Here is a 23,309-nt window from a genome sequence, read left to right on the forward strand (position 1 = left end):
AAAGTTACAAAACCCCCAAAACTTGAACATCTCAACATCACTTACCATGGTCAACAATGGAAAGTCTCACTAATTTAACTCCGTTTCTAGGTACAAAAGAGGTCTCTGTAAATCACAGTATTTCATTTTATGAGTTACACTGCTAAACATTACCCAAATCTGTTTTGACCGCACACTACGGTTATTCTGTGAAGTAATGTTTTGTACTGAAACTCAGTGACTGTGAAAGCTCTCAGAGTATATTTATGAAGGCTAATGCACAGTAGTTTCACCAAGGCAAACCATCCTAAACCAAACTAAGTGATCCCTACCATGACCGTGTGAACACTGAAATGCAACACAAGTGTTTATTATAAAATATGGAATTTGGGGACGCAGAACATATAGACAAGTACCAACTTTTATCAGAAATGGAGGGAGAGGAACAGAGCTGGCTCTGGAGACCGTGGTGCCCGCTGTGCAGCAGCAAACCACGGACCATCCAGGTGGCTGGAACTCACCGCTGGGCATTCCACACCGAGAGAGGCGAGCCTGAGGTTTGCATCTGGGCCTCTTTCACCAGTCAAATCCAGCCTTGGCCGAGGAGAGTCAGAGGATGCAGAGCACATTCTAAATTCTGAGTGTTCCGCTGGAAGGTTTCAAAGTCCAAAATCTTCAGATCAAATTTTATGGAGTTTTGTAATAATCAGTACTCTCACCATTTGATCAAATGAGCTACAGATGCAGAGGCCCCTTTTATCCGGACTCCAGTCCAAACTGGAAATGGGCTGGGTAGACAACGTAACATTCTGCAAAAGGCTGACCGAACCCGCAACTCCCATCTCTACTCCCTCAGAATCTTTCTTTGACCGCTGAACAGGGTATTCGCTGAAAGCAAGAACAAAGAAGAGATATGTGTAAAGGCAAAAGCTGCAACTACCATTTGCAGAACCCGTCCAAACACTTCCAGAATGGATGGCAGACCCTTGATCCACCCATACTCCGAGTTCCATGCCAGATCCCAGGACCTCTGTGTACCACTCTATGGGCAGGCACTGCTGGGAGGAGATTTTAGACCTAAACATCATTGCTTCAAAATGAAAAAAAAAAAAAAGCCATTCTGAACCATGTGATTTTCTTTCAGCTGAAAATATAAATTTACAAATAAGAAGAGTTGAAGGGAACAAGTTATAAATACTATTTGGGCTAAATTTGAGAGAGGGGAAAAGAAACATCCCTCTTGGCATGGAGATGTGTTCCTAGTGAAATACTGGAGTATTGCTCCTCCTTAAAAGGCTTTTTAAAGCCTGTGAGGTATCAACTATGATACTACCTGTATTTTATAAATGCTAAGAAAGGCCAGGAGTTTCAGGATACAAAGCAACAGAGAAGCAGAGCAGAAATATAAGAAGTGATAGGTAGATAACCTACTGTTCTTTCTTCTTCTCAGACCCTACAATTCCTTTTGATAAATAGTCAACAGGTTTTTTTTTCGTATCTCTTGGCAAAGGCTGCAGCAATATAGTATTTAATAAATAACGAAGACTTTTCAAACCCTCCAGACTGCTAAAGTTTTGAGATTTTCAAAATATGCAACAATAACAAAAAAGTCAGCATGTTGGGGGCCATTCATTCCTAACACAATTTCTAAATAACTAGATGAGTTACCTTAGGACTTCTTGGTTAGGTGCTTAAGAAATATTTATAGTTTAATGGAATTACTACCAAGGGAGACTGGCAAAAAACAGATCTCCTTTGCTGGTATAATACCTGAGAGCAAAGCTCCAAACCAATTTGAAGATTAGACCAGGTATCTGTTATGGTAAAGGTTCAAGTTTATTTTGAGATAGGCTACAAATTTCTAATTGCATACAGACCCAACTTCACTGGTATTAATTAAATCCACAGAGTCAAAAATTCCAGCTACAAACATGGTTGCATATCATAAGGAAAACCACCCCACGTGTGGATTGCAAAGAAAACTTGGACTCAGTGCTTCAAGTTAGCAGCCTAAAGAGTTTGGTCCTCAGGTAGAACAGTGAGGCGCCGCTGCATGGCTCAGAGGGATCTGCAGGGTCTAGCCCAGAGGAAAGAAGGGGTTGGAACAATCAGGGAGGAACAATGGACAAAGGTGCCGAGAAAAGGGAAATTACCGAATGACCTATCTACCAGGCCTTCTCCCAGATCTCTCAACACTTTCCCTCTGCTTTTTATTCACAGAAACTATATAGTTTTGATCTAAAGTATTCACTCCTGGTTTTTGGTCAGCTATATTCCTAAATGCTTTTGTAGCCCTATTTTTTAGAATCCCTTCTAACTTCTAAAAGGAGCTAATAAATAGAAAAGTATTTTGTGGTCTGGCCAGTGTAGCTTAGAGGTTGATCATTGACCCATGAACCAAGATGTCCCCAGTTTGATTCCCAATAGGGGCACATGCCCCATCTGTGGGCTCAATCCCCAGCGAGGGTCATGCAGGAGGCAGCCAATCGATGTCTCTCTCTCTCTCATCGATGTTTCTATCTCTCTATCCTTCTCCCTTCTCTCTCTCTAAAATCAATAAAACATATATTTTTTTAAAAATAAAGTATTTTGTAAATATGAAAGTCCCAGAAGCATTAAAGATGGTATTTTTCTTTTATTTCTGTTTTTCAAACATTATCTTTCACTTATGGCTTGTGTTTATTTCTTTTTTTCCCCCTTGGGTGATGTTTACAGAAAGAGAGAACCATTAATGCAGTTTTTATCAGGCCTTTTAAATGAGCAGCTACTAGTAACTGCCACCTTCAGGCCCTTGGGATTCAGAGCGCAGTGCATGGTAAGCTCTCCCGGTCACTCACGCTGCCTATGGTATGCAGACAGCAAACTCAACAAGGCTTTTCCTGGAGACCAATCAGGGCCCTCGGGCTCTGTTCTGGTTCTATCACAAGGATGTTATCTGAACTTGGGCAACTGAATTATTATGATCTAAAACTAACAATTTCAACCCTTTTCCTATCTTCTAGAGGTAGTGTTCTAATGGCTCGATTATAATATTTCACAAAAGCCTTTGGTGAAAGTTTTCCTTAAAAAAAAAAAAAAAATACAGCAAAAATCTATGATTTCAAATCTATGAAAAGAATTTTTCCTGGCCCCTGACCGTACTACAATATATGGAAGACAACTAAATAAGAAACATATTTAATGAGTCAAAAGATTACTATTTAGTATGTGTAAAAGAAGTAAATTTGTTTTTTAAATGCTTAGAAAATAATACTTATGTAATACAATAAAGTTTAAAATCATAGCAAAATGAACTAAGTCAGAGGAGGAAAATAAGGGGAAAAAGTTCAATCTATTCCTACTTCACGCCCACAAGTGACCCAAAAAGGAGCCGGGTGCACAGCAGAGACTTACTACTTCCAGAGGTGGAGGCCGCCGGCGCCTCCCGCTGTCAGGAACAGCTCTCGGTTCTGGGGCAGGTGTCGGACCTGCCACACGGTAGATTTATGAGCCTAAACAGTAAGGAGAGGCACACAACCTGGTTATAAGTTTGTATGACAAAGACTGCCCTGGAAGAGAAACCCTGCAAATAAATTTTTCTTCTATCTTTCAACAACTGCTATAAAAGTAATTATTTTCTGGTCCTTCTCTTTATAATGGCTCCAAAGATTTAGAAGAACCCATCAGAAATCAAGAAAAAACATAATTTTTCTTTACTGCTTTATGAAACAAAGTTGTACTGGATTTTTTTTAAAAAATGTGTTATCAGATTAAAAGTCTAAGTTTATAGTACCATATAAACTATGCAAATAGATTTCACACATTTATGTCTCTAGCTCACTCTGAAGAGCAAAAGAAACGTAAAATACAAACCACATACTTCTTCCTAAGGAAAAAATAAAGATAGATTGAACTTTTAAAAAATAAACTTTATTTTTGAGTGTTTTTTAGGTTCACAGAAAAACTGAGTGGAAAGTACTGAGAGTTCCCACAGACAGAATAAAACTTAACTGAAAGCTCCCAGAGCTGTATTTTCAGTCTACACCATTGGACTTGTCTGGTCTTCAAAATAAGGGCCATAAGGACTTATGTTCAGTGTTTATGGTCATAATATACATCTACATCTACACAATGGAATACTACGCTGCTATAAAAACGAAGGAAGTTTTACCATTTGCAACAGCATGGATGGAACTGGAGAGCATTATGCTAAGCGAAATAAGCCAGTCGGAGAAAGATAAATATCACATGATCTCACTCATATGTGGGATATAAGGATCAACATAAACTGATGAACAAAAACAGATCCAGAGACAAGGTAGCACTGAACAGACCATCCAACCTCAGAGAGAAGGCAGGGGAGGGGAGGGGGGTTAGAGATCAATCAAAGGACTTGTATGCTTGCATATCAGCATAACCAATGGACAGATACTGGGGCAGGGGGGGCTTGCCCTCGGGGGTGGGGTCGATTGGGAAAAAAGGAGACATGTTATACTTAAAAAAAACTGCAAAAAAAACAAACCCCACATCTCAAAATATACACTTTAAGTGTGTGAGTCCTCAAGTGATTAGGTTCAAGCTCTGAAAACTTATTTTAATTAGTTTTATAGTTTAAAAGCAAATTAAGCTGGAAGATGATAAAAACCCCCAAACCAAGAGGAGATATGACCTCTTAAAATACAAAAGTCATTTATTTGTCAGACTAAGCAATTACTAGATTAACTAAATGTAAGAAAAAAATTTTGAAGATAACACTATAATTTATAGCTAATAAGAAACATGTTGCAGTTGTATATAAAACAATTTAGTAAAGTGCTTTATGTTGATAGATACTTAATATACTCTGAAACAACAAAGTCAAAACAATATTAAAAATATATTTATCTTGTTAAGAATTGAGTTCATCAGGCAGTGGCAGTAATTTACATGCAATAATAATTGCTGTAATAATAAGACAAAATAGGAACATTTGGGAAGTACTACTGAATCCATGGTAGAGTGAGAAAAGGAGTGAATTTTTATTTCCTGAACAACTTATATATTTTAATCTCATGGAAACTACAAATCTATAACTGACCTTTATTTTTATAACGGAGGAAGCTCAGACTCACATTTCTAACCCATCTCTTGCAAATGAGAGGATGTTTCAGCATGAATTTTATGCAATCCCTTACTTCTGACACCATTTTAACAAGTATTTTCCCTTTGCCCTGTTTTCTTCATCTATTTTTCTAACATTGTAATACCACATTTCCTTCTAAGCTTCGTCAAATACTATTCAAACAAGGCAAAGTATGTATGTATATGTGTGAATAAAAGAATAAATACATTTTGAGCACCTACTATGTATCAATCACAGTGATTAACACTTTAAATAATTTTATTTAATATAACAAACTGGAATATAAAATAAAATGTGATTAAATGACTATATATATGTTGATATATTTTGAAAAGTATATAATTAGTATTATACTAAGGTGTATATTGGTATACACCTAAGAGTATATAATTAGTATAAATACAAATATTATATATTTATTAGGAAATGCAAGGCTAGTATGCTTATCACATACTTGTCATCAGCTACTTTTCCTATGATTGCTCCTTAAACTACAAAATAAGATTCCTATCCAAATGAGGCCTTTATTATAATCAAGAAGTCTAAAACTGATAAGCTTTCTGCAAGTACTCTTTGTCGAGAAAACCTTGTCAAGATCCCACAAGAATATATTAAAAATAGCTCCCTTCCCATAAAGACCTGGAAGGCACCTTGGTGACTAAGTCTATTTATTAGTCTAAAACAAGCTAAGAACATTCCTCTTCATAGAAAGGCATTCCCCTCAGATTTACCTTTTCTGAAACAGAAGCAAAACCTTTGGTTGGGTGCTGTGTTCTCATGTCAAAAACATGAAACTTTCCTTCCAGAGACGTAGCAACTAACTTATTCATACTTATATCTTTTCTGTCAAACTCCAGGCTACATACCTGAAAATACAGAATATTTATTATTGATGGTCTAATGCATATTATTCAGTAGGTTATTTTAAGCTAAGTAAAACAACTTTAAAATTATTAGCTCATGTGAAAGCATTTAAATGGAATCAATACATTAAAAACTTTTAAACCATAAAAAAATTCTTCTTGGTTAATAAGATCAAACTATCATTTTTTAAAAAATATATTTTATTGATTTTTTTTACAGAGAGGAAGGGAGAGGGATAGAGAGTTAGAAACATCTATCAGCTGCCTCCTGCACACCTCCTACTGGGGATGTGCCCGCAACCAAGGTACATGCCCTTGACTGGAATCGAACCTGGGGCCTTTCAGTCCGCAGGCTGATGCTCTATCCACTAAGCCAAACTCATTAGGGCAAGATCAAACTATCTTGAGTTCCCCAATTATTGTGCACAGTTAAGTCAAGGCTGACTTTAGGAAACAGGAAGGAGCCATATTCCTCATGAGAGGCATACAACTTAGGAACCTAAAATCTGAAAGGCTGTTACTCTTTTCAGGCTTCCTATTCACAGAAAAAAGCCTCTTACATGCTCATTTTGATATGACAATGTGCAACGCACAGGTGTCCACAGTCTGCCACAGGGGCTGGCGACTCACCAGCACTGCCATACCACATCTGGGTGTGTGTTCACTTTCCAAAAGAGGGTCCACGATTTTCATCAGATTCCCAAAGGGCTCAGAGCCCCAAAAGGTTAAGAACCTCTGGTAGAGTGGTTGTACTGAGATGAGTTATTAGAATCACCTTCCTTTTGTAGTAGTTCAGAGGTAGGTGAAAACATGCTCAGAGAAATTAAAAATAATCCAAATGGCCCTAGTTGGTTTGGCTCAGTGGATGGAGCATCGGCCTGCGGACTGAAGGGTCCTAGGTTCAATTCTGGCCAAGTGCTCATACCTTGGTTGCAGGTTCCCTGGCCCTGGTCAAGGTGCATGTAGGATGCAATCAATCAATGTGTCTCTCTCACATCAATATTTCTCCCTGTCTCTCCCTCTCCCTTCCACTCTCTTTAAAAATCAATGAAAAAAATATCCTCAGGTGAGGATTAACATAAATAAATAAATAAATTAATTAATTAAAAGAATCCAAATGCACATTACCCCATTCTTAATGTTTGTCTCCCACCGCAATGACATACTTCTGAGATCGAACAGTTTGATATCACCGTTGTCATAGCCAGCACAAACAACACGTTCCTCTTGATTATACGCATTACCTACAGATCAAGACAACATTACAGATCTTTATAAATGCTAATCTGAAGGCTGGTAAAATAATTTTATGAACCGATGCATATAATTTGTACTGAATCAGATTTTACAAAATCACATTGGGTAGAATCTCATGTTACCGATCCTGACAGGACATCAGATTATTAATTTGGTATTTGATATAGTTATTTTAAAACTCATTTTATACTGAAGGGATATGTGAGAATATTATTGGCTTCTAAGACCATCTAAACACCTCTGGCTGTGGGCCTGAGCCATCTTTAAAGCAATTTCTACCACTACAGTATTTCCTCTACATATTTGGACACTTTTCAAGCTATTCCTTATACTTGAAATTTCCTTCCAATTTCAGGGGTTCAAATTCTATATGTCCTTTTGGTAAAAAATGCCCCCTCACCCTGGTCATCTTTCTCTTGGGATTCCTTCCGCATTTGTCCATGTCTCTCATGATCTTTTATCACTCCTACCTTGTACTATAATTTTCAAAATATATTTTTATTGATTTCAGAGAGAAAGGGAGAGGAGAGAGTGAGAGAGAAACATCAATGAGAGAATCATTGATCAGCTGCTTCCTGCACACCCACTACTGGGGATCAAGCCCACAACCCAGGCATGTGCCCTTGACCAGAATCGAATCTGGGACCTTTTAGTCCGCAGACCAATGCTCTATCCACTGAGCCAAACCATCTAGGGCTGTACTATAATTAATGTAGATATGTCTTCTTTACTAAACTATAAGCATCTTGATGCAGATAACACATCTGTTTAACCTTTATATGCCCACCGCTTTGCGCCTCTTTGGCATTCATAAAAATTTGTCAAATCAATGGATTTTCTTTTTAACTTAAGCACCTATTTTTAAAATTGTACTTATGTTCCTTAGATCAATGATGAAAGGCTTTAATGAGCCCAAAGGTAATTACTTTTTAATTATTATACCAAGTTTTAGATGATGATTCCAAATACTAATCCTAAAATTTCTCCCCAAGCGTATGTCTTAAGTTTATATAATTGCTTACAAAATATACACACATAGTAATTCCCATACAATAATTTATTTTTTTATAGTGGAAGTCTAAAACTTTCCTCTAATTAAATAACAGTACAATTTTAAAATAACATAAAAAGTTGAACAAATCACATGTATTGTTAAATCCTACTTTTAATGTCTGTTATTTATATAGGATTATACTAAGAAAAGAGGGAAAAAAAATAGAGATTTAAAACTAAATATGGCCTATCCCACTTACTAGCAAAAGTTATTTTAATTTTGGTGCTCAGCAAGAGATACAAGGATAAACATCAATTAGTCCTACAAAACCAGCACTCATTTTAAATATATTAATAGAGAAACACAGTTGTCAAATTGTAAGAAATAATTTCGTAATGGTATAACTACTTTCTAGAAAATAAACATACTCTACAGAGAGTATAATGTAAGATCTGTAAGGTTACCATTTGCCCTTGAGGCTCTACTTAACTCCATTACTGGCATTTGGTTCTAACTGGGTCAATATTATCTAGTTAAACACAAGTACATGGTAACAGCAAATTATTTTTGAGCACTTAATAATCTAAGCACAATTCTAAGCACTATACATATATTGACTTTTTGAACCCTCATAACAACACTATTAAGTAAATTCTATTATTACTTCCATTTACAAATGAAGCTACCAAGAAACAGAGATGCTTCATAACTTGCCAATAAGTCACACAGCCAATAAGTAGACCATGAGACTTCAAACCCAGGCCTCAGAGGATGACATTAACCACCATGTCTATTTGCCTCAATAAACTGCCGGAATAATCCACAGACTATGAACAGACCACCAGGAATTCCTTGAAGCTTTTACCACTGGATACTTCAAATCCAAGAGTTCTTCAATAACTCACCAAACGCCACAGTCCAACAGTCTCTCTTGTTTTCTCCTTGTACGGGTTCCATATTAGCAACAGGATCGTCTTTCTGCCTTGGGTCCCACACCTTCACAGTTCCTGCCATACATAAAAGTGCACTGGCAAAATTCAACAGCAAATAATGACATTTCTTTTCTGCATTCTCTTCCTATGGCTTCCTGTATACATGGTAATATTATAGATGTTATAACACCTGAAAAAATATTCACATTTTTCTAACTTCTAAGTGGGTAAGTTGTACTTAATATCAGAGATATAACCCATATGTCTGACTTACTAGTAAATTTCCAAATAGATATACAGAAAAGCCAACAACTGTTCCTAAGTTATCAACATGGTATGATTGACAAGGCAAACACAGATGTTATGCAATTCAAATCACACTTTATTTTCTTTGCTTAAGCCTAAAACTAATGTATTAGTTACTTAGAATAATACCAGTGCCATTTAAATTATTTCCTTACTACCCATATAACTATTGACATTTCTTTATACAGAAGAGTAAACTAATTTTTACATCTACAATTTCTTATATTGGGTTTTAGAATACTATTTCATATAATTAAGTTTAATTTCCCTGTGGCAATAGAGAACAGGGAAGTATTAAATAAAATTAACAGGGCGGGAGTGGGCTGGAAGAGGTCAATGGGGGAAAAAGGGAGACATGTAATACTTCCAATAATAAAGAATTATTTTTAAAAATTAACAAGTAATTCTCAATTTAATTTCAACTTCCTCATTTTAATGCAAATTACAGGACTGCTAAGTAAATGATGTCACTGCTTCTGAGAAATACAAATGTATGTAATAAAATGGCTAAAAGGCAAGTACCTGAGAGAGAATAGGAAAAGCATAAAAAAAAAAGAAATCCTTAAAAGGGATAATAAATGTAGAAAAGGGGGTACTATTCCACTCGATTTATCTCCAAGAATAAAATAAAATTGGTTAATAATAAGATGCGTTAAGGAGAAAAAAATTTCTGCAAATATGACAAGACGTATCACTCCACTAGCTTCATACAAATTGATAAAATTTATATTAAGTTTGTAACAGTTACATGAACAAAGAACATAAACAAACAATTCACACAGCAAAATTAACTGGTAAATAAATACTGTATAGAAAAAAATTAACACAAGTTGGAATGGTGTACCATTTTTATCTAAAAAATTAGGAAAATCAATGCTGGTAGGGTATACTGGAAATCTATTTCTTCCATTGTAACTGATAAGGTAAAAAGATACTTTGGAAAATTTGACAGTAAATTTTAAAACCCACAACACAAATCATTATGTATATAACTCTTTTGGAACATTTATTCCAAAAGAGTTATATACATAATGATACTTAATTATTTTTAAGTCACTCTCCCAAAACAATAAACAAAAAATTTGAGGTAAACAAAAAATTGAATGCTTATTAACAGGGGCATGGTTAGAACATTGTGACACCTCCATAGGATGGAATGTGACATAGTCATTAAAGTGTAAGTATGAAAACAGCAACATTTACATATGACAAAACATTAAATGGAAAAAGTAAGATATAAAACCATACACACACCGGTAGCTAGTCATCGTTGTATATAAGACTGGAAAGAAAAGCACACCTAATAGTTATGCTGGTGTGGTGGGCTGAATGCTGTTTTTCCTTCTATATTCTGTATTGTTTCTAGGGTTGGAAAGAATATTTGATTTCGAAAACAGAGCCGCTCTTGAGTAACTATCAGAAAATTCCCCTCTCTTTTCTTTTAAGACTTGTCCATTTTTAGTCACTGCAAGGCAGAAAAGCACTTGGTGTCCTTGGAGCTTTCTACAATGCTCAGCGGAAGGATCACAGAATTTCAGTGTTCAACGTGACAATTTTCACAAGTACTGATTCTGCTTTTTTAAAAAAGGAAAAGCTGCCACCCACATTATATTGTCAGCTGCCTCAAAAACCGATAAAGAAATTTGAAATCCTTCAAGGTTCATATGTAACTATGTTTGTTAGTAGTTGAATTTGCTCAAAACTAAAATAGTTAAGTGCTTTTCCTCTATCTCAAAATACTCAAGAATGAAACAATTTAGGGATATGCAATCAAACCTGACTATTAAAAAAGCAGACTGTTAGATTTAGTGGGTAAGGGTTACTGCGGATTTCCACACAGAGAGGATATACCGTTGTATAGAGATTTATCTTAAAAAAAAATTTAAATACTGTACATAAAATACTTTGACTTACCATCTCGGCTGCCAGTCACAATTTCAGGTGCTCCTTCCCCAATTCCTAGTCCACCTACACCATCTATAGTATTTATAATTTCTTTATGGGCCTTTACGGAATACACTGGGTACTCTGGAGCTTCCAAATTCCTAAACAACAGAAGACAGCTTCTTACTTACACCACATGTCCCAAACATTTAGTCCAATGTCCCAAACATTCTTACTAAAATGTAAGAATGCATTCCATATTTAGATTTTTGTTTAAAAATAACGATTTGACTATGAATTTATACAAATACTCCCAATTTCTTCCCTCCACTTTAGTAACTTTTAAGCCCTCAATGAGAATGGTTATTATTCAACTTGGAATTCAAACCCACATCCACTTTACTTAGTGTTCTTCATAGATGAATTACCAGGTCTGCTTATTAATAAGTGCGGATTGACAGGCTCCTCCCCAGACATCATTAATAAGGATCTCTGGGATGGGGTCCCAAACCTGTGGACTCCTTGCTGACTGAAGTCTGATCATTACTGCTTTAAATATAAAGTAAAAGGATTTAGAATGTTTCCAAAGTTGGCCTTGGTAGTTTCACCTTGAGATCTTCTGAGGTTTATTTTATTATATGAATAGTGTGTACTAGGTACACATTTTCCACTTTATCATGTATTATTTTCTCACTGAGTTTTGATTTTTCATCTAATTATGTATTTTTTAGTTTATCATCATGTTGGTCACAAATATGAGAGTCAAACTGGCTGAAGTTTGCCTAATTCTAGGTTATTTAAGAGAAAGAAATGCAGGCAAGTAACTACGATTATGTGTGCTTAAGTCTACATGAGATGGTTGGATAATGAATGGCTCAAGTAGGTTATAGCAATACATCCCTTTTCTCGCTTGCTCCCCTTCTTTTGCTTTTCTATTGGAGCTTCTATCCACATTTCTCTTTAACAAGTCAGGTTTCAATAACTTACACTTAAACAAAATGAACATTGCTTTTCATGATGTAATCCCAACTTATGAGCCAAAATGTATAAAATTTCACTTAGCAAATTTGAGGTAGTTCAACCTAGTTTAGACATGATGTTTATCTTCATAGCATTACTGTGAAAGAAACAGGAGACTAAACAGGATTGAGGTTCTACTTAAAAGACTATTTTTACAGATTTTTAAAAAACATTACTTTTTTAATATAAACAAAAGACTTATCAATGAAAATAAGTCAGTAATACCTGTTCTACTTTATTATGAAGAAAGTCAACAGTTACATTTGTTCTATATTCTTGTGATGAAATATATTTATTTTTAAAAATAACATTCAGACTAGTCTCTCTCCCAATTTCTTTGAAAGTATATGACATAGCATGTGAGGACTAATGCACTGTAATGCTAACTTAATTATTAAGCAGTTAAAGCAAGGGTAAATTAAAATAGCTTTATTATGTTTTATATTAGGAGCCTAAGACAGATAAATAGGTCAAAGTAATTTAATTACAAAGTAGCAGATTCTAAGTGAGAAATCCAAAAAGGTCACATTAGAAAACAGGCAGGAAAGCCGGTTTCTCTCTAGAACATTAGTGTGTACTTCAGATGATTAAGAGATATTCCTAAAAAGTAATTAGAGAAATTTGAATTCACTCAATTCTAATTTAAATATAAAAAAATAACTCTTAAAAAAAGGAGATATATGTACTACTATGTGTAAGACTTTAAACAATAAAATAAAATTTTAAAAAAAGAAGAAAAAAAAGAAAATAACTCTTGGTAACACATGAAAATTAAAAGCATTTGGCACAATTATGATTTTGCTCATTCAAAACAGGTTTATCTTGATTTGCTCAACAGATGTGTTCCTAAAAAGTTGTGCTTAGATGTTAGCTAACACATTAAAAAAACTTCAAATGAATTGGGAGCTCTACATTAAAAAATTAAAACAAAAGCTCAGTATATCATTCTGTAATGTCAAATGTACTGCTGAAATGCACACAGTATCTAATTTCCCATGTTATACATGTGTATTTTTATAGATTGCATCCTTCAAGGTGGAGGGGAATAACCCTTTATTTACAAATACAAGTTGTTAAATAGTAGCATCAAACAGCATATGTAGAAATACTGATAACATTATTTTAAATACCTAAAGCCTAAAGATAAATTAGAATTCTCTTTCAGAGGAAGAGTAATAAGACTATCAAAGAAACTGTTATCTCAGGTCTTACTACTAATTAAGTAATCTTACCATATATGAAGGTTTCCAGCAAAATCTCCAGTAGCTAAATATCTCTGCTGTAAGGATGTTGCACCAAATGTTCCACATTTAATGGGTTTGGCCTTTTCAATCTTGATAAAAGGGAGGGAAAGAAGACATATTATTTATGTCAGCTATTTATAATCATGATATTTATAGCCTTATTAAAGGGTTTACATAAGGTGGCAATATAAAAAGCAATTAAAACTTATGATAAAAATGATCATGCTTTCCTTTAGTCATCCTATATAATAAAAGGCTAATATGCAAATCAACCAAACAGCAGAACGACCTGTCGCTATGATACGCACTAACCACCAGGGAGCAGACGCACATTGGAGGAGCTGCCCCCTGGTGGTCAGTGCACTCCCATAGGGGGAGCGCCGCTCAGCCAGAAGCCCGGCTCATGGCTGGCAAGCACAGCAGCGGTGGTCTGACTGCTGCGAACATCCCCTGAGGGCTCCTGGACTGCAAGAGGGCCCAAGCTGTGCTGAGGAACCCCCTTCTTATCCCTTCCCCCCCCAGCCCGAGTACACGAATTTCGTGCACTGGGCCTCTAGTTCTTCTATAGTTTAAAAGTATATAACTGTCAAAAAGAATGAGTTTTAATTTTGCCTTTCCTTTCATCTCACTAATGAGATGTTCAAATGCTGATAACTACCATCACCATTGGTTTGCAAATACGAACATCTCAGCATTTAATGTGGTATTCTTTTTTAAGATCCTCTGTAGAAATGAGAACGTAATGAAGATATTGCTCTTTCCAGATGGCTACAGGAACAAAAATTTTTATGAGTATTTCATAGTTTTCCCTGCAGAACCCTCTAAACTGAGAATGTTTATATCCTGTTCTCTGTGGGACCTTTTCAATCACAGAGATTTGTATACCTGTGTGTACCAAAGGCACCACTGTTAGTATGGATTAGCCAATCTTTTCATGTTCCTTTCATTTAAAAGGCTACTGCTCCGAGTATTATATATAATCACATTAGTAAAATAACTATATACCAATGCACTACTTAAGGCATGCGGCTTATGGAAGTCACGTGAAGAAGAACATATCACAGAAAGGATCCTTGAAATTATCTAATACTACCGCCCTGTCATAGATAAAGATATCCAAGTCTAGAGCTTTATAGATTTGCCCAACTCGAGCATTCAACATTTACTAGTAATGAGGCCCTACTATATAGAAGTCAATGAACTAGGCCAGTGGTTGGCAAACCGCGGCTGGCGAGCCACATGCGGCTCTTTGGCCCCTTGAGTGTGGCTCGGCGTTAGAACCACTTCTTCAAAATAGACTCGCCCAGGCCGAAAACCGACTTCTGCGCATGGGCCACAAAGTTTCAATCGCACTGTACGTGCACGCACGCACGTGGTATTTTGTGGAAGAGACACACTCAAGGGGCCAAAGAGCCGCATGTGGCTCGCGAGCCCCGGTTTGCCGACCACTGAACTAGGCAGAAGAAGACATAAAGATGAGTAAGACTGACCATTCCCTCAAGGAGTTTACAGCCCAAATACAGTAGTCCCCAGTTATCCATGGGGGATATATGTTCCAATACCCCCAGTAAATGCTTGAAACAGAAGATAGTACTGAACCCTATATACACTATGTTTTTTCCTATACATATCTATGATTAAGTTTAATTTATAAATCAGGCACAGTAGGAGATTAACAATAACTAAATAATAAAGTAGAACAATTACAACAATATACTGTAATAAGATGGGGGAAAAAAGGGAACATATGTAATAATGGCTCTGAGCATTAATAAAAATAAGGGTTATTTTTACACAGGTACTGTGGTGCTGAAACTGTCAATATGATAGCCTTGGCAGCTACTAAGTGACTAACAGGCAGGGAGCATATACATCAGGATACCAGTGTGGGACAGAGTAGGATGGCATGAGATTTAAATACACTACTCAGATTGGCATGCAATTTAAAACTTATGAATGTTTATTTATTGCCTTTTCCATTTAATATTTTCAGACCATGGGTAATAGAAACTGTGGAAAACAAAACCATGAATGGGGGGGCGGGGGGAACGGGACTACAGAATCCGTTCCTACCTGACTCCTCCTACATATATATACACATGCATTATGCTACTACCACCTCTGTGGAACTTCCATTACTCGTTTACTTCCTGATGTTTCTAATTTCTCCAAGGTCCCCACTGACCCCAACTTCACCTCCCAGGTCACTGACAGCCTTCCTGAAGTCTGCTTTTCCTTCTGGTTCGGCCCCTGGAAACTCTGGACAATCTGTAATTAGATGAGGCCACTAGATGATGCCTGTCCCACACTACACTCTGGCCTTATAATATCACCTTCCATTTACTGTCAGCCTCAACAGGGCAAAACTATTCCTCATATTTGGTCTCTACAACTTTTATATTTTTTATTCTTAATGTTTATATAATACAGTTCCCTCTAAAAATTCAAACAAAAGGGCAAAAAGACAGTCTCCCTTTGATACTCCCCAGAAGTAATCCCCATCCTTCGAAACCTTTTTCTATACATTTACAAACACACATTAAGTTTGTTTTAGTATAAAGAGGATCATCATATATTGGCCTTTGACTTGATTTTTTTTTTTCACTTAACAATATATCCAGATAAACTGTTTTCCCTACATAGAATTCTCCAGTTGCTAGGGCTTCTCCCCTTGCAAACCTTCAGTTTCTGTGCCAATCTTCATCCCTCCCATTAAGGTGGGCCTGCTTCACACAATTTAAAAAATAATTTCCCTGCCACTTTCAACGTCTGGCTGGGCATTTCCATATAGGGTATACGTAGCAACTTACAAACAAAAAGAAAAGAAAATTCACTTCACACAAACTGTAAACTTTTCTTTCATGGTTCAAAATACATCATTATATGGTACAAAGCTTTGGAAAGTCTCAGCTTGTTGAGCTTTCTCATGGTTTGGGATGTAGATAAATTGGCAGTTACTGTGTAGCCAGGTATAAAACAAAGCATTCACAGCCTCCCTGGAATTGTCCTAAACAAAATTAGTTATCTAGCTGGAGGAGGTCGATGGGGGAAAAAAGGGAACATATGTAATACTTTCAACAATAAATGTTAAAAAAAACACCAGTCATCTACAATAACATGGTTGTAAAGGACCATACTGATGAGAAGCACAGGACCATAGAATGTTAATTGTTTTTCTTTGTAATGCATAGGTTGTCCAAGATAACATCAGTTATTCACTGTATTAGATTGATACTATTTCAGTTATTTTTCCAATTTTGTGAAGAAGAGTATCTTACAATGGGACAATACCGAAAATCAAAATGTTTGTCAATAAACAAAGGAGTTTTCAAATCATGTGTGTCCTCCCCACCTGCTCCTTCCTTCAAATAAAAGTACCTGAAATAATCCTATATAATAAAAGCCTAATAGGCTGTGTCCAGTCAGCCGTTCAACCAATCAAAGGGTAATATGCTAATGATATGCTAAGGCAGCTCAACTGCTCGCTATGACGTGCACTGACCACCAGGGGGCAGACAGTCCACCAGTCACTATGATGTGCACTGACCACCAGGGGGCAGATGCTCCAACCGGTAGTTTAGCTTGCTACTGGGGTCCGGCTGATTGGGACTGAGTGAAACGGGCTGGACATCCCCTGGAGCCCTCCCGTGGTCCATCCCCGGCTGGCCAACCTCCCGCTTCCCTCCCTGGCCCTGACTGCATACCGGTGGGGTCCCTCAGCCTAGCCTGCACCCTCTTGCAATCCGGGACCCTTCAGGGCATGTCAGAGAGCCAGTTTCGGCCCGATCCTGCAGGCCAGGCCGAGGGACCTGACTGGTGCACGAATTCATGCACTGGGCCTCTAGTATATTAATAGTGATACAACACCTAATCAATGTGAGGACACAATTTCTATGGTTAAACTAATCCACAGCTCCAGCTTATGCCAACTGATGAAACAGCTCTACACTCCCTCCTCCCACTTGTTTCACAGCAGTTTTGGGTCTCCCCAGCTCTAAGTCATGGGTCAGGGGTCCTCAAACTTTTTAAACAGGGGCCCAGTTCACTGTCCCTCAGACCGTTGGAGGGCCGGACTATAGTTTAAAAAAAACTATGAACAAATTCCTATGCACACTGCACATATCTTATTTTGAAGTAAAAAAACAAAACGGCAAAAACACCTGCATATGGCCCGCGGGCCGTAGTTTGAGGACGCCTGTATGGGTAATGGCTCCCACAGTCTGAGGCAGAGAGTGAAGACAGCCCTCTCAGTAAGAAGTAGGTGGGCCCTAATGGGCAAGAATACGGTGCCAGGGACTCAGAGGGTTAGGAGGCAATGGGGAGCTGCCTCATATCCTAATATATAAAAAGCCAGGGTCCGTCACAACCAAAACAACTGGACGGACAACCGAACAGCAGGCTGCGTGGGGCAACCATGCCAGCAGGGGGGTTGGTGAGGGACAACCAAACGACTGAACAGCAGGCTGCATGGGGCGACCAGGCTGGCAGGGGGGCAGTTGGGGGCAACAAGGCCGGCAGGCAGGGGCAGATGGGGGCGACCAGGCCAGCAGGGGGCGCAATAACGGGGGGGCAGTTGGGGGCAACAAGGCCGGCAGGCAGGGGCAGATGGGGGCGACCAGGCCAGCAGGGGGCGCAATAAGGGGCAACTAGGCTGGCGGGTGGGGGGCAGTTAGGGGCGACCAGGCCGGCAGAGGGGGGCAGTTGGGGATGACCAGGCCAGCAGGGGGGGGGGGGCAGTTAGGAGCCAGTGGTCCCAGATTGTGAGAGGGATGTCCTACTGCCGATTTAGGCCTGATCCCCGGAATTGAGCCTAACTGGCAGTTGGACATCCCCCAAGGGGTCTCAGATTGGAGTGGGTGCAGGCTGGGCTGAGGGGAACCACCCCCCCTGGGCACGAATTTCATGCACCAGGCCTCTAGTATGTATGTATGTGTATGTGTATGTATGTGTGTGTGTGTGTGTGTGTGTGTGTGTGTGTGTGTATATATATATATATATATATATATATATATATATATATATAAGACTAATATGCAAAGTGTCCCCTTGGGAGTTCAACCGCTTGCTATGAAGTACACTGACCACCAGGGGACAGCGTGGACCATGGTGGGCAACCAGCGGTGGTGGGGGGTGCTGAGGGAATGAGGGAAGGAAGAGGTGGGGAGGCAGGGAACCTTATCGGCCCTGATCGCCAGCCAGGCCTAGGGACCCTACCCGTGCACGAATTTCATGCACCGGGCCTCTAGTTAGTATATATTAACTTTTGCTATATGGTAGTGGAAATAACCATCCATGATGGTTGTGTTTGACCCAGATGTTGGTTCTCTTTGCTACAATAAGTTAACATGATTAAAGAAGCCCATGATAGATAATTCTAATGAGAGCTATTTTTGTTCTGTCTGTGGGTGGGTCTAGTACAGCTTGTCAGTATTTCCTCCTCCACATCCTGGCACTGCTTAATTAACATTAAAAGATTTAGCCAACCAAATGCTAACAAGCAGTGAATTCAGTGCCACAGGGGCTAAAAAGCAGAGCTGTATTAGCTCATTATTAAATTTTAAAGTGTAAACATCCCCAACTATATTGCCATTTTTCAGGGCTACCCCCAGTCCTTTGTGCCAATTAGAAAAAAGGTTCCTTTTACAGGCTGATGAAGTCTCAGGGGTAAGGCTTGATGAAAGAGGTAGATTTCAGCTCTCATACTCTTGGCCAAACATCCATGGGTGATGCAACAAACTGCTCAACTGTATATGGAGGCCTTGCTGTCATTCCCATCTATCTTTAGTAATAAGATAAGGAAGGCACCAACAAAGATCTATTTTCTTCCTTCCTTTTTGTCTTGTATGCACAGGCTTTGACTTGAGGTGGTCCCACAATGATAGAATCAAGTCTGTATCCTAATATTGTAATAAAATAATTCATCTAGCCCCCTTGAAGTCAACCCTGGTACTCATTAGAATCATCTGGTGGAAGCTGAAAAAATACTGATGTCCAGACTTCACCCTAGTCTAAAAGCAAGAGTCCCAGTGCATCAGAACTTCTAAGGGTGGGACCAAGGCATGAATACCTTAAAACATACACACAAACAGCAACAATACATGTTAAGAGTTAAGAATCACTGAACTTGTACTTAATCTATATTCTTTCACATTGCATCATCACAGCCAAATACAAGGTAAATTCTTAAATGTTTTCCCATTTGTTTTATCCTCTTTGGACAGCAGGCTCTTTAGGAGAAAGAACTCATCAAATAGTTCTGGTCTTCTTCAGAATAGTCCTTAAATACAGGTGAAATAGAAAAAGTGGTTACTCCTAGGGTTGAGATCATGGGTGATATTAATTTTCCTCTTTTCCTATCTACAGAGTACCCCCATCCCCAAATGTATAGACACTTTAACAGCTGATTCTATTACATTTTGAAAATGAAATGTATTTTAATAAACAATGCCTTTATAATTATTCAAAGTGTGTATACATTTTTGAGGTCACCCAGTATATTTCTAAAATGTTCTATCATTAACACATTACTTTTGCTAAAAAGCAAATTTATTTGAAAAACTCGTTAGAATCCTCTAGAAAAGACCAAAGAGCACTATTTCACTTTTGGAACAAGTGTATTCCTGCAATGTGTACAAATCATAGTCTTATAAAAAAAAGTCACAAGTCTGGAGATGCTCTCTGGTTGAGCTTTGATTGGTATTTGTTCCTAATACTTCACCTTTAAATTTCTTTCTGCTATTCTAATGTTTAAACCCCTGACTCCAATCCTATAATCAATAAACCAATATTTAAATTACCCAAGTTACACTAGGTATATGATTATCTAACCACTAAGCTGTACACCTGAAACCAATACAAAATAAAATTTAAAGGGAAAAAATAAATTACCCGTTATATCCTTTACAGACATACATTTACTCATTCTTTTAACAAGTAATTTATTGAGTTACTGCTCCTTACATACCATATTAAAGAAAGACACTGCCCTGGCCTGCGTGGCTCAGTTGGCTGGGTGTCGTCCCTTGCACTGGTTTTGATTCCAGATCAGGGCATACACCAGGGTTTCGGGCTCAATCACCAGTAGGGGGCGTGCAGGAGGCAGCCCAGTGATGTTCAGCTCTCACACTGAAGTTTCTCTCAGTCTCTCCCCTGGCCCTCTCCCTCTCTCTAAAACGTCAATTAAAAAAAATATTTTTTTAAAAAAGACACCATCCTTACTCTCCAGGAGCTTACAATCTAGAGATAAATGGAACAGAATGATATATTTCAGGCACAGTTAGTAAATACCACAGGAATGCAATGTAAGAAAGGTTACTTTGTGTGAGGATCAGGAAGGCCTTCAGAAATCAAATAATCTGAACTGGACCTTAGAACAGCAACAGGTGACTGGGGGCAAGGGGTGAACAACTTAAGGAAACAGAGAAAAGAACAAGCCGTATTTACTGAGTCCCTGACTAGAGAAGACAAACTGAACAAGAAAACTGACACTCAGAGAATTTTAAAGTGGGATGGGGCCCAGCCTTCCTTCTAACCTAACCTTCCTATCGAAACTATATTCATCCTTTACTTACCAGTTTAACCTCGGACTCCTCCAAACAGATTCTCTCTATCTTTTGATCCCCGGAGTTGTCAACCTTCCCTGTAGTGTATTACAACCCTAAACACCTGAGCATGATCATTTTTTTCCAGGGAATCCAAATCAAGGCACTTTTAAAAACTGTAAACTGGTATAAAAAAATGTTAGTTAACGTGATTCTTAACTTCTTTCACTACTGAGCTTTTCAAAACTTGTAAACGTGATCATGCCACACACTGCTTAAAGCCCTTCAATGATGTCGTTATTCTTAGGGGGAGAAAGGCATACATTTTAAATGATGTATAGGTGTTGCAACGTTTGGTCCCTGCTTACCACTCCTGTCTCTTAAGAAGAGACTTGCCCTAACCGGTTTGGCTCAGTGGATAGAGCGTCCGCCTGCGGACTCAAGGGTCCCAGGTTCGATTCCGGTCAAGGGCATGTGCCTTGGTTGTGAGCACATCCCCAGTGGGGGGGGGGTGCAGGAGGCAGCTGATTGATGTTTCTAACTCTCTATCCCTCTCCCTTCCTCTCTGTGAAAAATCAACAAAATATATTTAAAAAAAAAAAAGAAGAAGAGACTTTCTCCCATCGCTGAGCTTCCGCATAGGCCGTTTCCTATGGAAACCTCCTCCTTTACTCTTAGTTTGGCCTAGTTATGTGGTGGGCAAACTGCGGCTCGCAAGCCACATGCGGCTCTTTGGCCCCTTGAGTGTGGCTCTTCCATAAAGTACCACCGCCTGGGTGAGTCTATTTTGAAGAAGTGGCGTTAGAAGAAGTTTAAGTTTAAAAAATTTGGCTCTCAAAAGAAATTTCAATCGTTGTACTGTTGCTATTTGGCTCTGTTGACTAATGAGTTTGCCGACCACTGACTGGCCTGGTTAGTTTCTACTATTGATTTCAGCGAGGAAGAAAGGGGGTTGTTTTTACTCTCACAGAACCGTGTTCTTTCATGTTTGAGAATTCATCTTGGTTTGTACTTACGCACTGTTGGTTTGATTATTTAACCGATTCTCTCTCCCACAGGAAAACCCCCTGAGATCGGGGACACTGTCATTCACAAGCCTGCGAATACCAGGCAATCAACTGATACTTGTGGGAAGAATAAATGTTAAGTTAGGCGGGAATCTCCTGCAATTACACGGCAGGCAAACCGGCCCCAGCTTTGGCTCTGTTTGCATGAAAAGGCCTTTTACTAACAAGACCCCCTATTCCCAGACTCTCCACTCACTGAGCACTGCCCCGAAGGGCGTCGCATTTAGACCCGGATGCGTCCCGTCACTTCCAGAGACCTCGCGCTGGGCCGCAGGGGCCGCTGGAAGAGGGGCCGGGAGGGCGCAGGTGGACTCGCCCGCCGAGGAGAACTCTGAGCTCGGGGGAAAAGCACGTACGTCGGGAGCCTATGCTCCATCTGCGATCAACTCCACTCCGCCCACGCGGCTCGAGCGGTGCTGTGGCGGGACACCGGACGGAGGCGTTGGCGTAATGCAGACCCCACACTCCGAATCCGCACTCGCCCCCCAACGGTACTCCCGGATCCTGGACGAGGGCAAGTCTCGCCCGGCACCCACCTCCCGGAGCAGCTTGAGGTCCCCGTGCTGGATCTCGTACAGCTGAATGACGCCGGTGCCCCGGGCGAAGTTGCCCATGGTCACAAACTTGGCGCTGCAGGGCATCCACTTACAGTCAAACACCGTGTAGTTGAGGCCCTTCTGGATGTGGGCAATGATCTGAGGCTTCTCGAAGGCCGACATGGTCCGGCCGACTTCTCCTCCGCCAACGGGTACTTTCAGCCCCGGCCAAACCCCGAACCTGGAAACCAGACCCCAAACAGGACAGTTTGTCCGTTCCGCTCGCCGTACACACCCCCTGACGCCCTAGCCAGTTGGACTTAGTTGTCTCAGATAATACCAGATACATTACTGAAACCCCACGAGCTTTCTCTTCACCGGTGGCACAAACTTAGGTATCGCCTTTACCTACTTCCTTTAGCACATACACAGATTCCAGGTCATAAGATGCTTTGGCGTTGAGTGGCGGGGCCAGAGGGAGACCATAAGAATACGGCATATTTTAGGACAGCCCCCTTCCCTCCCCCGCAAACGCACACAAAAATCCTGCTTCAGGTCCCCGGCGTGGGGACCTCTTAGAAAAGG

General features: G+C 39.2%; 1 protein-coding gene across 2 annotated transcripts; it reads right to left on the reverse strand.

The window, feature by feature from the left end:
* Window positions 1–401: 401 nt before the first annotated feature.
* On the reverse strand, window positions 402–23,286 carry DNAAF10 (dynein axonemal assembly factor 10). 2 transcript variants are annotated; one of them, XM_054728350.1, is made up of 9 exons: window positions 23,137–23,286; window positions 22,725–22,965; window positions 13,569–13,669; window positions 11,347–11,477; window positions 9,100–9,201; window positions 7,072–7,187; window positions 5,812–5,946; window positions 3,373–3,470; window positions 402–867 (listed from the first exon to the last, which is right to left on the reverse strand). In XM_054728350.1, exons 2-9 carry the CDS (start codon window positions 22,905–22,907, stop codon window positions 660–662), a joined length of 1,074 nt encoding a protein of 357 aa, XP_054584325.1. In that variant the 5' UTR covers window positions 22,908–22,965; window positions 23,137–23,286; the 3' UTR covers window positions 402–659. The 2 variants fall into 2 exon arrangements, with proteins under 2 accessions (XP_054584325.1, XP_008145748.2); XM_008147526.3 differs by lacking the exon at window positions 23,137–23,286 and having other exon boundaries at window positions 22,725–22,999.
* Window positions 23,287–23,309: the final 23 nt, after the last annotated feature.

The sequence above is a fragment of the Eptesicus fuscus genome, chromosome 16 (assembly GCF_027574615.1).
Source record: "Eptesicus fuscus isolate TK198812 chromosome 16, DD_ASM_mEF_20220401, whole genome shotgun sequence".
Taxonomy (NCBI): domain Eukaryota; kingdom Metazoa; phylum Chordata; class Mammalia; order Chiroptera; family Vespertilionidae; genus Eptesicus; species Eptesicus fuscus.

Coding starts and splice junctions, on each gene's coding strand:
- DNAAF10 (XM_054728350.1), bottom strand. CDS start 22,907: ATGTCGGCCTTCGAGAAGCCTCAGATCATTGCCCACATCCAGAAGGGC. Junction 5,947..7,071: donor AGACAAACATTAAGAATGGG/GTAATGTGCATT, acceptor CTGTATTTTCAG/GTATGTAGCCTGGAGTTTGA. Junction 868..3,372: donor GGCCTCCACCTCTGGAAGTA/GTAAGTCTCTGC, acceptor TCTTGCTTTCAG/CGAATACCCTGTTCAGCGGT.